Source organism: Pomacea canaliculata, linkage group LG10 (genome assembly GCF_003073045.1).
Source record: "Pomacea canaliculata isolate SZHN2017 linkage group LG10, ASM307304v1, whole genome shotgun sequence".
Taxonomy (NCBI): Eukaryota; Metazoa; Mollusca; class Gastropoda; order Architaenioglossa; family Ampullariidae; genus Pomacea; species Pomacea canaliculata.
This window is the reverse complement of record NC_037599.1, coordinates 1,061,539-1,076,195: the sequence shown is the minus strand read 5'-3', so window position 1 is coordinate 1,076,195 and position 14,657 is coordinate 1,061,539. Positions and strand designations below refer to the sequence as shown.

The 14,657-nt window shown below is 42.4% G+C and overlaps 1 protein-coding gene across 1 annotated transcript in view; it reads left to right on the top strand.

The window, feature by feature from the left end:
• Positions 1 to 3,941: 3,941 nt before the first annotated feature.
• The window catches only part of LOC112574339 (zinc finger SWIM domain-containing protein 5-like), a 55,545-nt gene continuing 44,829 nt past the window's right edge, over positions 3,942 to 14,657 (top strand). Inside the window, exon 1 of the mRNA XM_025255358.1 lies at positions 3,942 to 4,479. Coding sequence (XP_025111143.1) covers positions 4,125 to 4,479 — 355 coding nt within the window. The 5' untranslated portion in view covers positions 3,942 to 4,124. The remainder of the gene's footprint in view (positions 4,480 to 14,657) is intronic.

Below are 14,657 nucleotides of genomic sequence, written 5' to 3'. Positions count from 1 at the left end.
CTATGCCTGCCTGTTTGTGAAATGGTTTATCAAGACTGTAAAACATAACATACATATTAACTGATATATTAGCTAAAGTTAAAGGTAACATTTAAAAAAGGTGTCTAGTACTAACACATTATACTTAAATGACATACCACTTTTGTTCTAATTCCTTTCTTCATCAGCTCCTCTTTCCCCATATTTTGAAGAAGCAGGGTGACCTGATTCAGTTTGTGAACTACATTCTGTAGTGTTTTTGCTCTGCTCATCAACTTTGCTGAGAACTCTGTTCAAAAATGTATTTGAAATCAAAATATTACTTTTAGTCTTAAAAGTAATGACAAAACAAAACTATGGATGCAGGTCTATTGACAATTTTTTTAATTAACAGAAAAATGTTTAGATGGATATAATAAGGATGTGCATGTACACCATTAAAAACACAAAACCTGTGCTTGTATAGTGATCCTCATGAAATCATAGAGGGAGACAAAATAAACTTACTGGTAAAATTCACTGAGCCAGACCTACAGTCAGTGTGATCTGCAATTAAAATTGTTATAATTAGTTCTTTTTGTAAATCATGTAAAATAAACTGAAAAAATGGCATGCGCATTTTAAGAGAATAGAAAATATATGTGATCAGATAGTGATTGTTAGAAAAATGACAGACTTTGACAAAGTTCATTTGCATAGCTTTGGATTTCATACATTTTGTTTTAATTTCAAAGTGTATAAGTACAAAAATAAATTCTTTCTTTGCTTTGCAATAATTTTCCAAAATTTTAGTTGTTTCAGAAAGCAATGTGATTGTCTTGTTGCTTTCCCCTAGAATGCACCAAGACGTTTGTAATCGCCGCACCACTGTTATTGAGAAAGCAGACGACGAATTTCAAGCATGACTCAATGAGTTCATGTCATAGATTTCAACTTCGAAGTTAATCATCAATAATACGAGAGATTGTGTGTGTGTAGTGTGCTTTACCTCTTGACTAGTTGATTTGAACCCATCATGCACTGTCATCTTGCTTCCGCCAATCGTATTCGCGCTCAACATTTTTTTCTGTATTAGTAAATACGTGCAATTAGTAGGCAAGAGATACGATTAAAACAATTTGATTATTTACAACAAGAAGGATATGGTTAAACCATTTAAATTATTACAGCACATATAGAAGACAGCGTCATGTAAAAGCGAGTTGCCAGTGGATGTATGTGTGAGACCTGCCGGGTACAACACGTGAAACATTTCACAAAAAGCACTACAATACTTATATATGATCATAAATTATTCATGACTATCCACTGTTATAAGTATATTTGTTTTAATGGCATCTTTCACTTAACTTTATTAAGACTTACTTCAGAAAATCGGCGGTGTTTCACTTGAAGATGGACGTACAGTTCAAAAATGTCCGCGTGCAGGTCAAAGTAAAACGACCGATGTGACCTTCCTATGACCCGTACACGCGGGGAGGGGGTTTGGAAAACAGCGGGTGGAAGGATGCGACACGATCACGTGGCTACCAAATCGAGAGCGGCTGAAGAAAAAAAGCGCGATGGACGCGTCAGTTTAGGATCGAATTACACGCTTCCCATCCCAAAGTCTCACTTCCCTATCGGGGCCGTTCAAATGCCCAAAGCCCTTGCACGCTGGGTAGAGTCAGACTGACCATGACTCTCTCACACACACACAACACATACAAAAGCACGGACTATATATACACACACACAGAGTAAAACCTCCCTATCATGACTACTAAATCCCCCCACATCAGGTCATAACTAATAATATGGAAATTAACAAGGCTGCTTTCATTCCACGAACCCTAACCCCAAACACCTATAAACATTTTTTTAAATGTTGAACATAAAATTCTCGAAACCATGCTATATAGTTCTTTGTCGTTTTCAGGTCTACTTGGTCATGCTAACTTATTCCGCCACTACGCTTGACTGACGATTATAGGGAAACTGCATCTCCGGGAAAGAGCAATCGATAAACACACGTGTGCTGTTGTAGACAAATTCTTTATATATGTATATATGTGTGTTAATCGTGATTTCTGAAAAAAGTCGCAATAGAACACAGTCACAAGAGTCTCTACAAGTAGTTTCTGCGTAAGATCGTTAATGAAAGACAGTCGACTAATGTGAGTTGGTAAACAAAGAGACAATGATGAACGAAAGGTGGGGGGTAGGAGATGAGGCAGCCATTTCGACCAAAGTCATATCGCCTCAGACGCATCGACCTCTTACCTAAGTCAAATCGATCCCACTAATACTATCTCATCCCAACACCGAAAGTCGAATCGACTCAGGCCCAAGCTAAATGAACGTCTGCATATACATTTAATATAAACATCAAAACCAAAGAATAAATGATTACATGATTACAAAGGTTTTTTTTTACATGATTTAACAACAACACCTCGCCAGCGGACCCGGTTTTGGGCAGCCCCCCCACCCCAGTTGGGCCCATGTGGTTCCGACGTCTTTGCATCGCTCTCTACTGTTCTTTTCAATTTGTTCTTGAATCCATTCAAAAATACACGACGTACATTTCACGTCCACCACCAACTGGTGCAACTTACCTTGTAGTGGCTTGTGAGCCTCGTCGATCTACAGAGCTATGTCGGAAGGTGCCTTCTGCTCCTGGCAGTTCCAACCAAACGGAACAGGTTTGTCAGGGTAGAAGCCAGACTAAAATCCACCCTGGCCTTCAGGTTGGGGGTTTTATTCGGCCAACCCATTCATGTAAAACACCATTCGTTACAGAAACCCTAACAGTATCACAAAAGGAGCCTGATCGGGAAGATTCCTCTCTAGTAGAGAGTGGGGAAAGATGCTGGAACCGTATAGGCCTAACTGATGGGTACCACTGGAGAGATGCTGTTGCGGCCCTATGCTCCTCAAGGAGTAGCAAGAAATAAACTTCACACAAAAGTTAGATGTACGATTCGACGTCATGTTTGCTATTTACAGTACAACCTCATATATCATCTGAATATCACGGTACAGTATTTTGTGATTTCTGAGGAGAATCGAGTGTAAACACTAGGCAAAAGATATCGACCTTTCTTAGGGAAAAGTCGAGAGTTATAGAGGAAACCCACGTCCAGGTAGACAAATACAGAGAGGAGTTTTGTTGTTCCCTTGTTGCAAAGAAAAACAAGTTTGAAAACATTCTGCCCTGAAATAGCGGTAAACTTTTAAACCATTAATTGGTCCATCCTTAGTGATGGAAATATCAACTATCTAGCTCCCTGAAAGTGTCAAACTCGCCTGGGCAATTACAGATGGGTAATTAATGCTTGGCGAGTCGATGGAGCATTGAATTTGTCTGGTCAAGTATGTCAGACGCTCAGGAAGTGCCAAACACGTTAAAAAATATGTGTGTATGTGATCTGTTGATGCTGTTTAATCTGGCGACTACAGATAGAATGCAGACGACTCCACTGTACCCTCCTGCCCTACCCCTCTCTTCTGCCTTTGATGTGAGCTGGCTTGCTTAAGTGCATTTCAGAACAAGGAGAGAGTTGTATGCCCCTTGTAAACAGCAGACGCTCTTCGTTGCGTTAGGACCGTGCTTCTAACGACAATAATTATTAAGTTGTCCAGGAAAAGGAAGCTAACAAACCACACACACACGCACGCGCGCGCGTGCGACAGAGCAGTCTGTGCTGGTGCCGCTCCCAGTTGTTCGATAGCTGGGAGTGTTCGTCTGTGTACAACCCTTGTGCATACACAAAACCACTTGCCCACCAACTCGAGATGTCTGCGTTTGATCGAAGCTTATTATGAATTTCTGCAGGAGAAAAAAAAATCTGTATGTATATTTTGCTATTTGATAAACAAATAGAAAGAAGTTTGATTCTCTAAATGTAAACTTTTTTTTACACGCGTGTTGACACTGGTACAGTGGTGTAAAAGTGATTAATGGTCGTTTTTTAATGCAGGTTCCGGGCCGAGTTGACAGTTCATTCACAGTCAGGGCTTCCCCAAAGGGATTCCCACGGGCCCTAAACTAGGATTTTCAGCAGCCAACCCTTGTGAGCATGCGTACGCGTTTCCTTTTAATTTTGTAGTTGGCCTTGTGCGCATGTGCAGGAGGAAATCTCCCGTCGATCAGATGGGTGCTCATGGCGGCTGCGAAGAGACACTGCCCCTCCCGCGCCTGTCATTTTCGGGTGGAAAGCAGTTCTGGGACTTCAAACAGGCGAAATCTCCGACAGGCCGAATCTCTTTTAGATGTTTGTGCGAAGGTTGTCGCTGAGAACATCCCTTTTCAAAGGATAGAGCAGCAGTATGACCGAATTCCCGAGCCAGTTCAGAGCCGAATTGTGTTCTGGTCCTTTCCTCGGAATGAAAAGGATATTTACATGTACTCATCGTATGCAAACAAGGGCAAAGAAAGCACAGAGACTCAAAAACTACCTTTCCACCAAGGAGTTAAACTTCTTGATAACGGAGCAGTTGCGAATGTGTTACAGATTGGTGAGTATTTCACATTTTGTCTCAACTCCATCGTCTTTGGATGTCAAACGTGTCCGTTCAATAATCCAGTAAGCTGATACCAAGGGACGTGATTCATCTGTGTTGGGCTGGATGTGTGTCAGTCAGCGATGTTTAACTAAAGGCTGGGCTAAAAACTTAAAAGAAAGATGCTCTTTCCGCAAGACCACTTTCTGCGCAACCTTGCCGAGTCGAGCGGATAAACGAGAACATTTTCGGTTTTAATCGCCTTTGTTTTGTCGCAGCTCGCAACTTGCTAATGACATTAATATTGATCAAACAATTCGCCGGAGCCTGGCGGTCTAGCGTAGCGTAAACCGATCAGCTGAGAACAAATAGCGGTCAGTGTTCAGTTTTATGTGAGCTTGTAACAGATGTCGGAGTGGAAGCACGCATTATCATGCACAATTCTCGCAAAGCAAAAGAGGACAGAGGACGGAAAAGGAGAGGAAGAATATCAGGTTGCAGCAGTGAAGAGTTCTGCGGGACGGTAGGACAAGAGAGAGCGTGTGTGTATGGGTGAGAGAGAGGGAGGAAGGGAGAGAGAAGGGGGGGTGGAGAGAGACTAACACTTAGTGCTTAGAGCTCCAATCTGTCCGCCTAGGCACACAGCCATCTGACAGTAAGCCCCTTTCTTTTCAAGTCAGCGGTGAAAGACGATAACTGAATTAGTGCGCAAAAACCGGGAAATAAATCTGCAGTATTAGTCCTCATGGGCATTGTACCCCCACCCCTCTCCGCCCTCTGCTTGTACGCACAAGAGATATGTGCGTCTCTTCGCAAACGTCCTCCAGTCTTTCAAGAACTCGGGGGCCTTAAGCTTTGTTGTATTACGTCGAAAGCAAGTTTATGACTCGGAACTAGCACTGCATGCTGTAAATGCCCTGGCACGGTTAAAGCCACCAGCACGTCTGCTGGCCCAAAGGTGAAGGGTGTAAATAGTGTCTGTTTATCACCCCGAAACTCAAGCGCTTGCTGCCTTTGATGCGCGACCCGACCGCTGGTCACAAAGACTTCATCGCGACGGGGACGGAGTGCGAGCCGTTGTCAGGGAAGGGGCTTGCACGGCGTCCATCACGATGCGACGAGACTCAGGTCACGGGTCAGCGCGAGCCACCCTGTTTACCCAACTGCCCCGTACCCGCCCGTCCTTTTCACTACTGCCTCGATCGCCACCTTCCCCCTCCCCACCCCTCACGGGGCCCGCAGTATTAATAAGTGCTTGACCTCAAAGCCGCACCGCATGCGCGGCAGCTGAGAGGCTGCAAGGCTTCCGCCATCGCCTTGCCTCTGTTTCCTGCGCGACCGTGGGCTGGAGCTATGGGATAGGAGAGCTTTAGTGATTGACGTACTGTCCGTAGCCTGTCTACGTTCTTGAAGTAGGCTGTGTAATGCCGGGCATAACGGGGGAAAAAAAAAAAAAACCAACAAAAAACCAACCAGGCGTAACACGCACAGTTGCTGCCGTCAATGGTCATAATAATGCCCATACTCATGCAGATTAAATGCTTATTTCTAATCTACTACTCCTTTCCTTCAGACACTAATCAGTATGGAGCCCAATTTTTTTAATAACAAGGACTAATATTCAACATCTATATTACAAGATATATTACAAAATCATTTTCAGCTGCCTAAAAGAACTAGATGCTGTTGTGGGAATGTACAAGCTCAAAGCAGAACACGTTTCCTTTAATAACAGTGTTATGTTTTTGAATGGTGTCAACAACTTTGAGATTAATTGTATGCTTCACTGTTTGATGACAAGTATCAGTGAAACCAACTAATGCTGATAACTAAATTTTTTCAGCCTATTGTCATTTCCCATTTTGGTGGTCAAGTTTTCAAGGACGAAATTTCTTTTTTGTAGACACGCATACACACAGGCCAATGAATAGGAACAATCAAGCATGAGCACATATTAATAAAAAAGACAGGCAGGAGTGTTAATACTGTAATAAGCAAATAAGCGTTATTACCTCCTGCTCTCCTGTTTACTTTATCTTTACTTTGATATGATGTCACTGATGCTCATTTACAATGATATTCAATACTTGACATTTATTGGTGTAACAGCATAACAATTAATTTAGATTTGTCATGTGCTAAAGATGAAGGGCATATTTTCATAACGTTAATAAATGAGCCCATATAATAGCATTATGTTAATGTTCATTGTTGAGAAAGGAAAGGTATTCTTTTGGAGACTGACATTCACTGCCAGATTGGTAGCTGATTTTTCCCATAAACCTTGCTTGCATAGAGAGCACTGATGTCTCAGAAGGATCAGCGATCAACTTCCTTTCATTCTTAAACTAGGAAGAATGAGCGCTCCAATTCAAACGTAGCCATGACCTAGGTTCAGGGTGGGAAAAGGTTCCCACAAGGTGCTATGGGAACCTCTCATCTTCTAGTCGATCCTTGCAGCTGATTGGCTGAGCTCTTGTATTACAAGAGACAAAGAAAGTACAGTTGTACCTCCACTTAGATGGGGAATATGTTATTAGTTCACTATATATAACCAAAACCCATGTATAGCCACGATGCTATATTCTCCATGTCTATTGTGTTTCAAATATAATGATGGTGAAACGATATCTACAGTGTCAAGTGAAGTAATGTCTACAGTGTCTAATGAAGTGATGCATGATAAGAGGCACCATAGTCAGATGATGATACATTATTTCAAGCCTCCGATAAAACACATAGCGTACTCACTCAAGTGTGGCATGGTGCATGTAGTGTTCAAGTGAATTGATTTTTTTTTAATTTATTGGAATTTTTCAAAATTACATAATTTCAGAAATGTGTAGGTGAAATGCCTAGTTATAGAGGTACGATTGTATACTATACAGTAATGGTAGTACAGGAGTATGCAGTGGTGGGGTAATTTGCAAGAAAGAAAAAGCTGACAGCATGGTTGCTCAGTGGGTAACAAATATTTATGTTAAAATATTTAAATGTTATATAATATTACATTATAGGTAATTGTGTCAGTTTTATTCTAGTTCATTCCTGAGATTAGGGATCTCCTGTAAGGGTATACAAGTGGGACATAAGAGGGAAGATATATGATGGTGGTGATGTGTAATGATGGTTATAATGTGTAATGGTGTGTGATGTGTAATGGTAGTGGTGATGATGTGTAATGGTAGTGATGTTGTGTGTTGATGATGTATAATAGTGGTGATGCTTAATGATGGTGGTAATGTGTGATAGTGTGAGATTTATAATGGTGGTGATGATGGGTGACTTTATTTTTAGTAAGTAAAATCTAGAATGGCATTGTGATAGATAACCTTAGTTTTGAAGGCTATGTTGTGATTTCAAGTGTTGGTGGGTAGTCTTTAAAAAAAAAAGAAAGAAACGGTAATACTAAATAGCATGATAAATTTTCCAATGCTTTAGACTTTCACGCTTTCATTTGCTGTAACATCTCTACCTGTAATTTTGTGTCCTCCAAAATGGACAACCCCTGTGCCTTGCTGTCTAGTTGTCTTGGTCACCATCTAGACATGTACGATCACTTGTCCTGAGGATCTTGAGTTGTACACACTATAATTGCTTTGTGTCTGCTTGAGGTTTGTGTCCTTTGAATACACACACCACTGTAGACATTCTGTCCTTTTGGTGCAGTTTTTTGTCTCATAGCTGCTTTGAATAAAAAGAATAGATGAATGAATGTTAATGCAGAAAAACAACACCAGCCAGCCAGACAGAACATAGAAAATAATGGAAAAAAAAATTAGGAGATAGGGATTATTGTATGGAATAATATTCACAAGAGAGATCTATTTTTTTAAAGAACATGGCTTCATGTGTTTTAGGTGACTGTAAGTGATGGAAAGCACTTCTATAGCTTAGATGCACAATAACTGAATAAGTAAAAGTATGCCGGCACATCTGTAAGATGTCCTCCTCACAAGAGTTCTGATGAGATTTTGACATCTGAAACCCTCTTACCTTAGATAGAACATGCAAGAAAGGTTAGAGTAGCACGAGTTAACACTGTGAAGTCGATAGTCCCTGTGGTCAGACATGACAAGCTTGCATATTTTTGTTAATGTGTTGGGGTAATGTGCTATTCTGAGCCATCTTTCTATGATAAGAAAATGAGTATGGTGCTCTCAGAACAGATGTTGCCCATACTAGTTTCTTGGCACTGATCACAAGGTGTGCCCTTCAACTCACCTGAGTTGTGCCCCTTTGGCACAGGCCTTTCTGGATGCATGAATTTTTGTCTTTACAAAAAAAATGTAAAAAAAAAATTAAGGTACAACTGTAGTTTTTATTAACATAGACAAATATAAGTAGACATTAAATTTTATTGACTTATTTTGCTTGAAGCTTGTTTTGTTTTCACAGTTAGATATCTAGGAAGGTAAATAAATTGGAAAAAAAAACGTTTGTCCTATCACCACAAATCTTGCGAAAATAATCGAGTTTATATGTTAAAAATACATGTGGGATGATCCATAAGATCTATAAGAATCTAAATACACAGGTAAGTGTTGCATATGCATGGAGTTTGAGAGCATTTTGCGCTGAAAAAAAATATGAAACCTCATATTGCCATTTTCAAAATGCAGTGACTAGGTCTAGAAATTCTTAAGTGCTGCCAAGAAACAACCAACTAAATGATGGCAAGAAAGATAGCTGCAGAAAAAATATTCCTTAAATTCCTTCAGCAATATCTGCAGTTACATCCTTTACCTTACCTACAGAAATGAAAATGAGAATACCCTTCATAACACTGCCTTATGCAGGCATATACTTTTGTAACTATGGGTGACTCCTGTAAGTTAATATGTTCTGCTGATGGGCCAGTAGTCTTTTGGTTTTGGGGAATAAAAGTGGTGTGTGTACAAGGATCTACTGAATTGTGAAGGATTGGATCTCTCAGATACTCCTTCCTCTAAGGTGACAAATTTTGTGTGATGACTACTTCATTGTGTTGGGCACAAAACCAACATAAAATTGATAAGATACCCAACAAGCATGGTGACCCACTCTGTGACAAATAATACTGATTGTATTGTTTTGGCTCACTTTATTAACATGTACAGCCATATCAAAGACACATATAAAAGACACATTTCCAGAAAAGTGATTGAATGGCTATATATGACTAAGTGATAAGTGGAGGCAAGAATAAACCATGAACATACAACAGTTTGGAAAGAATGTTTCTTATTAAATGTGTTACATAGAAACTAAATTGTATATTATAATAAATAGCTAGTGCATTTTGCTGCTTTGCAATGAGCACTTGTAGAAAAAAGTGGCACAAGAAATGCATGCTGAAGCACAGCTTGCAAACTACAAAAACAAAGTAGGGAGGGTGAAAGGACAGAGAAAAAGAGATCACCCTGGCTTACATCAGGAACAATCATGATAGTACGGAGTTTTCGAGTTAGGGAAAATGGCATAATAGGCGCAGGTATTTGGCCGGGAATTAACAATTAATTCGATACAGGGAGGTTTTCGACTTAGGGAAGGTCGACTTATCGAGGTCTGACTGTATAATTTTAAAGGTTCCTAGAAATGTCTCTGCCAATGTGTACACGCATCAATATGCATGTATATTCTTCAAGAGGAGTGATACAGGAAGTTGAGTTCAACAAAGAGGTTGTTCAGGTAAGGAACCAGAAGAGAAGCAGGAAGGAAGGATGGGACTGTGAGGGAAGGTCAGAAGCAAGTCTGCCTCCAGGACCCATATAGAGGGGAAACATTGTGACAGCCAGTTACAAGGGCATTCATTGTTAGTCAGGAGGGAGGTAAGGTTCAGTAGGACCCTATGACAGATCCAGTACTAGGACATCGGTCAGTAGAGATTTGTATAGGACATGTCAAAAGGAGAGAAGTGGGCAAACAAATGCTGACTGTTGAGAGATGAGTTATGGGATGGGGAGTGGAAATGTTCTTGACTTTTTTTTTTATTTGTGGTGTTAAGGGCAGTTCCATGTCGAAAGGGTTAGCGCCTGCCACAGTAAGGGTTGGCTGTCCTGGGTCCAGCTCTCATCTTGGGCATGCTGTTCTTTCTCTGCATGTGGCCTCTGTTAACAGGGCTGGCTGCCTTGCCATAATATAGCCTTAGTTGCTGGCTTGCCGTGAAACGCCAATTGCCAAACCCCTCCCTCCCCTGGTGTTAAGCTGTTAGGTTTTTCGGACCATATTTCCACTGACCTTGTAATGTTTGGTTGAATGAGACATGCTGCAGCAGGGAATAGAAGTTAGCATGGCTTGTTTTACACAGGGTTTTACACATGCAGCAATATAGATTGGCAAATAGGGGCAATGTAGCATGCTTTTTGTACTGTACTGACCAGATTTCAGCAATCATCTTGGGGATTCAGTTTAGGTCACCTGAAAATGTCGCAATATATGAAATAAAGATGACAGCTATTTTGTATGTTAGTGAAAATTAGTTTTTAAATTAGACACACCTCATTTTAAGGCAGGGAAGCGCACTGTTAGTTTAATTAAAGAGTCGCCTTAGCAACTTGATAGTTCCGAATCGGTGCTGGCGGATCATTGTGAGGGTGCGACTTGACTTGTGGCGGAGAGGGGTTTGCCCGCTGACCCGCTGCAACCAGATCCCTCCTGGCGTGGCGATAATTAGCCAGGAAAGTTTCCGCGAACCCTCTCAGCGAAGTTCATTTGCCACCACCCAGTCTGGTCTTGGAGCTACGGGGTGCAAGGGTAAGACTTGTGTTTGCATGCTACCGCGTACCTCGACTTTTCTCTGATGGCCGATCTCCTCGCAAAACCTTGATGGGACTGCGCCAAACCTTTGTTCACGCGACCTTGTGTGTCAAACAGATTGACATTGTGGACCGATCATGATCTGTCAGGGAGGCTGGAAGAAACATGGATTAAGTTTCGGTACCCCTACTACTTGTCGCCGTCAGAAGGCAGGTGTTTGGGTGATGAAAGAGTCAGGGGTGGAAGTGGGGTTAAAGTGGGCAAAAAGCACGGCCCAGTGCACCTTGGCTGTCACGGTCATCGGTGACATAGCCGCCCGTTCACCGTCATGTGACGGCGTGACCTGCACGGTCAGAATGTCGCAGTCTGTGGATGTGAGACCCGATGCTGTTGTCGCTGTACTGAGTGATGACGTGCACTAGTCGATGGACGGTTATACACAGACTGTCGTTGCTCACATCCAGTCTCATGTACAAAACGGGAGAACAGCTGAAGACTAGAAAAAATGCCGTTTCGCTCATGGAGGGGAAGAACTAAGCTATAAAACGGACGGCATCGCGGGTTTTTTTTTTCTGTTGCTGAAAATCCGACAGCATGATCTGCCCTCTCCTCCTGCTTCATAGCGCTCGGTTTTCCGTCAGTGACACAGCGCTCGTTTTAATTATTATTGTGTAGTTCCGGACTCCGGGCATTGTCCCACTTCATACATTAGGGCAGGTCAAGCAGCTAGCGGTCAGGAATTCGCTGTCATCATCCCTAGTGGCTGGTGTCATGCATCATTTGACAGAATTCTGTAGTAAATTCTCCCCCAGGATAGTTGCGCTGGCGTAAGGGAGCGGGCAGAAAATCACTGTCAAGTCTCATTTCCTGGTAGTTGTGAGTTGTGGACTGGGCGTTGATTGGACCGTCACGCTGTTTGTGAGAGAGAGAGGAGAGGCAGGGGCTGGGGGCTTGAAAGAATTTCTGCTAGCGTGCTTTGGCGTTGCATCCATGCATTGTAATGACTGTGGTGCGGGAAGGATGTTCCTTCACCGAACGAGAGCGTGAGCGAGCCACTCACGGCCTTCACCCTAGACAAGGGAAGCGGGTGACGATGCTCCCAGTTAACCCTCACACCGGTTCCGTCCTCTTCCTTCGGCTTTGATGCGTCCGCCCAACCGTCTCGACGAGCGGAGCAGAACGAATGTTTCACGGGTGACACATCCTCCACACTGGGAGCCAGAATGCCTGACGACTCTTGGAATCCGTGCATGGAATGTCGATCTGTTGTGTATCTGGCAATCCCCAGCAAGGAGGATTTAGCTAGGGAAATAATTGTAGCTACCCCACCCTCGTTGTTAGCGCAGTTTGTTTTGAAGTGTTATGTACGAGGTATGCATTGGCACTAGTCTCGTTTGTATGAATTGGCCTTTTCTGTGAGTACAGAAGCAGAATTTTAGTCTGGTTTTATTCGATCGTTGGTCGATCGTGTCATTCAGGGCTAAGCTTGTTGGTAGCGATGAACGGCGTGTGTATCATCAGACAAGTTTTTACACACATCACTGACAAGGAACAGACAACCAGGAGTTTTAATGATTCATGCAGTTTTCTACAATTGCGCTAGGCCTGCATGTTAGCATCACGTATTTCTTTACAAGAAAATCATAGTACTTTGTTGTGAATTTTTTTATCTGTCGGATCATTTAAGTCAAGCTTGTTTACGCGCGGCGCAAGTGTACCTTTTATGTCCCTTACTTAACTTGACAGGTTGACAGCCCACTTTCGGCAACGGGGCACGCCGTTACTTGTAAAGCCGCTACACGGCTCGCTTCTTAGCTAACCCATCTTTGACGTCATTTACAGTTCGTGTGCTGTTTTGACACTTCTTAACTGGTCGGAGAACTTCCTTATTCAGTGGATAACTATACATATTTTCCACATTGTATTTGGAGACCAACCACATTGAGTTCTGTCGGTAAAAGTAGGCACAGGATGACCGTTTAGACATGCTACATGGCTGCATGTGCCACACACCGTGTTGAGTTGGTTTATTGACACTCTGCTAGCAGAGTTAGCTGATAAATAATGGGAGGAAGATTAGTGAAAGAATGCGAAGAGACGTGATGGAGTATTTACTCGGGGATTTATATCTGGAACGTTGAGCGCCGTCCTTCGGCGGTCTTTAGGTACAGAGCTGAAGGTGGGTGTCGTCTTTAGAGAGGGAAGACAATGTCTATTCATTACTCACAGGGGCATTTTGGGGAAAGAAAAAACACAAAGTGATGAAGAAAAGGCGAATAAGTGGAGGACTACTGAATTCTATAAATAAAAAGGAAGTTTTACACACAAATGATTTGTTTACCTACTATTCTGTCGACAGACGAGCTGTCACTACTCTTTTGAAAGGACTCACTTTACTAGTTTCTTTCCGAGATGCGATTCTTTTTTCATGCATTGTTGGTAGGATGTCTATCTTGTTTGTACAAATACGTGATGCTGTCTTTCGAAGAAATATTTGACTTTGTGCGGCAAATTGTGAAAACAACTTTATTTGAAATATATATAATCTTGTGCTATACAGTGTGCTGGTTAAAGGCTGTTACTATCCGGACAAATATGGACGAAGGTGTCTCAGTTCAGCAAACGTTTGCCCATGCGTGTCCAGTTAGGCCTCGAGAGCCCAACATCAAGAACGGTATTCCCTCAAGCGTCAAGCAAGTCATATCTTGTACTATTGTCGTATCCAGCGGTGCTGCACTACACCTCAGTGTCAACCCGTCTACCATTGTTTGTAAGCTGGTTGTCTGTCAGTTTACTGCCCTCCCCGCTCCTTCCCGAGTTAATGTTCAGTGTGCACGTGCTACCAGTGTCAACACGAGTGACCGAGAACAAATGACAGAGCTGTGCTTAGTACAGTACAAATAAGCACTTAAAAGGTAAGACTACAGTCGCAGATGCATGCACGCATGCGGAGCGTGACCTGGTGGTTGCGAGGACTACTTTCAATTGACGTGGTGTCGCCTCTTACTCGCCAGTTCCTTCCTCGCTTCTCCTTACCTCCGGCAGGGCCGAGTACACTCTCCAATGTAGCAGCTGGCATGAGGAGCTAGAGGTGTGCGTCCAAACACTAGGAGGCAGAGTTGTAAAGTCAGTACACGCGCGCATGCGTAGTTCTTGAAAAATAAAACGAAAAATTAATTAAAAGGACGTTAAACACCACACACAAAGGCTGCGCATAGCACTTGGCTGCAGCAGTTGGCGCTGGGGCAGCACGCCAGCCTTGGGGTAATACATTTTCGATCTTCTCTTTCGATTTTTCGAAGTGTAAAACAAGCGCGTGCATCGATTTTTACCTTTGTGGCTGTCGCGACTCGTAGACAATAAATTGAGAGACATCATATGCAATGGCATGGCTTTCATCATCGTGCCATAAAAAACAATTTGTCACCGGCCTGCTTTTTGTGCCTGTCAAACAT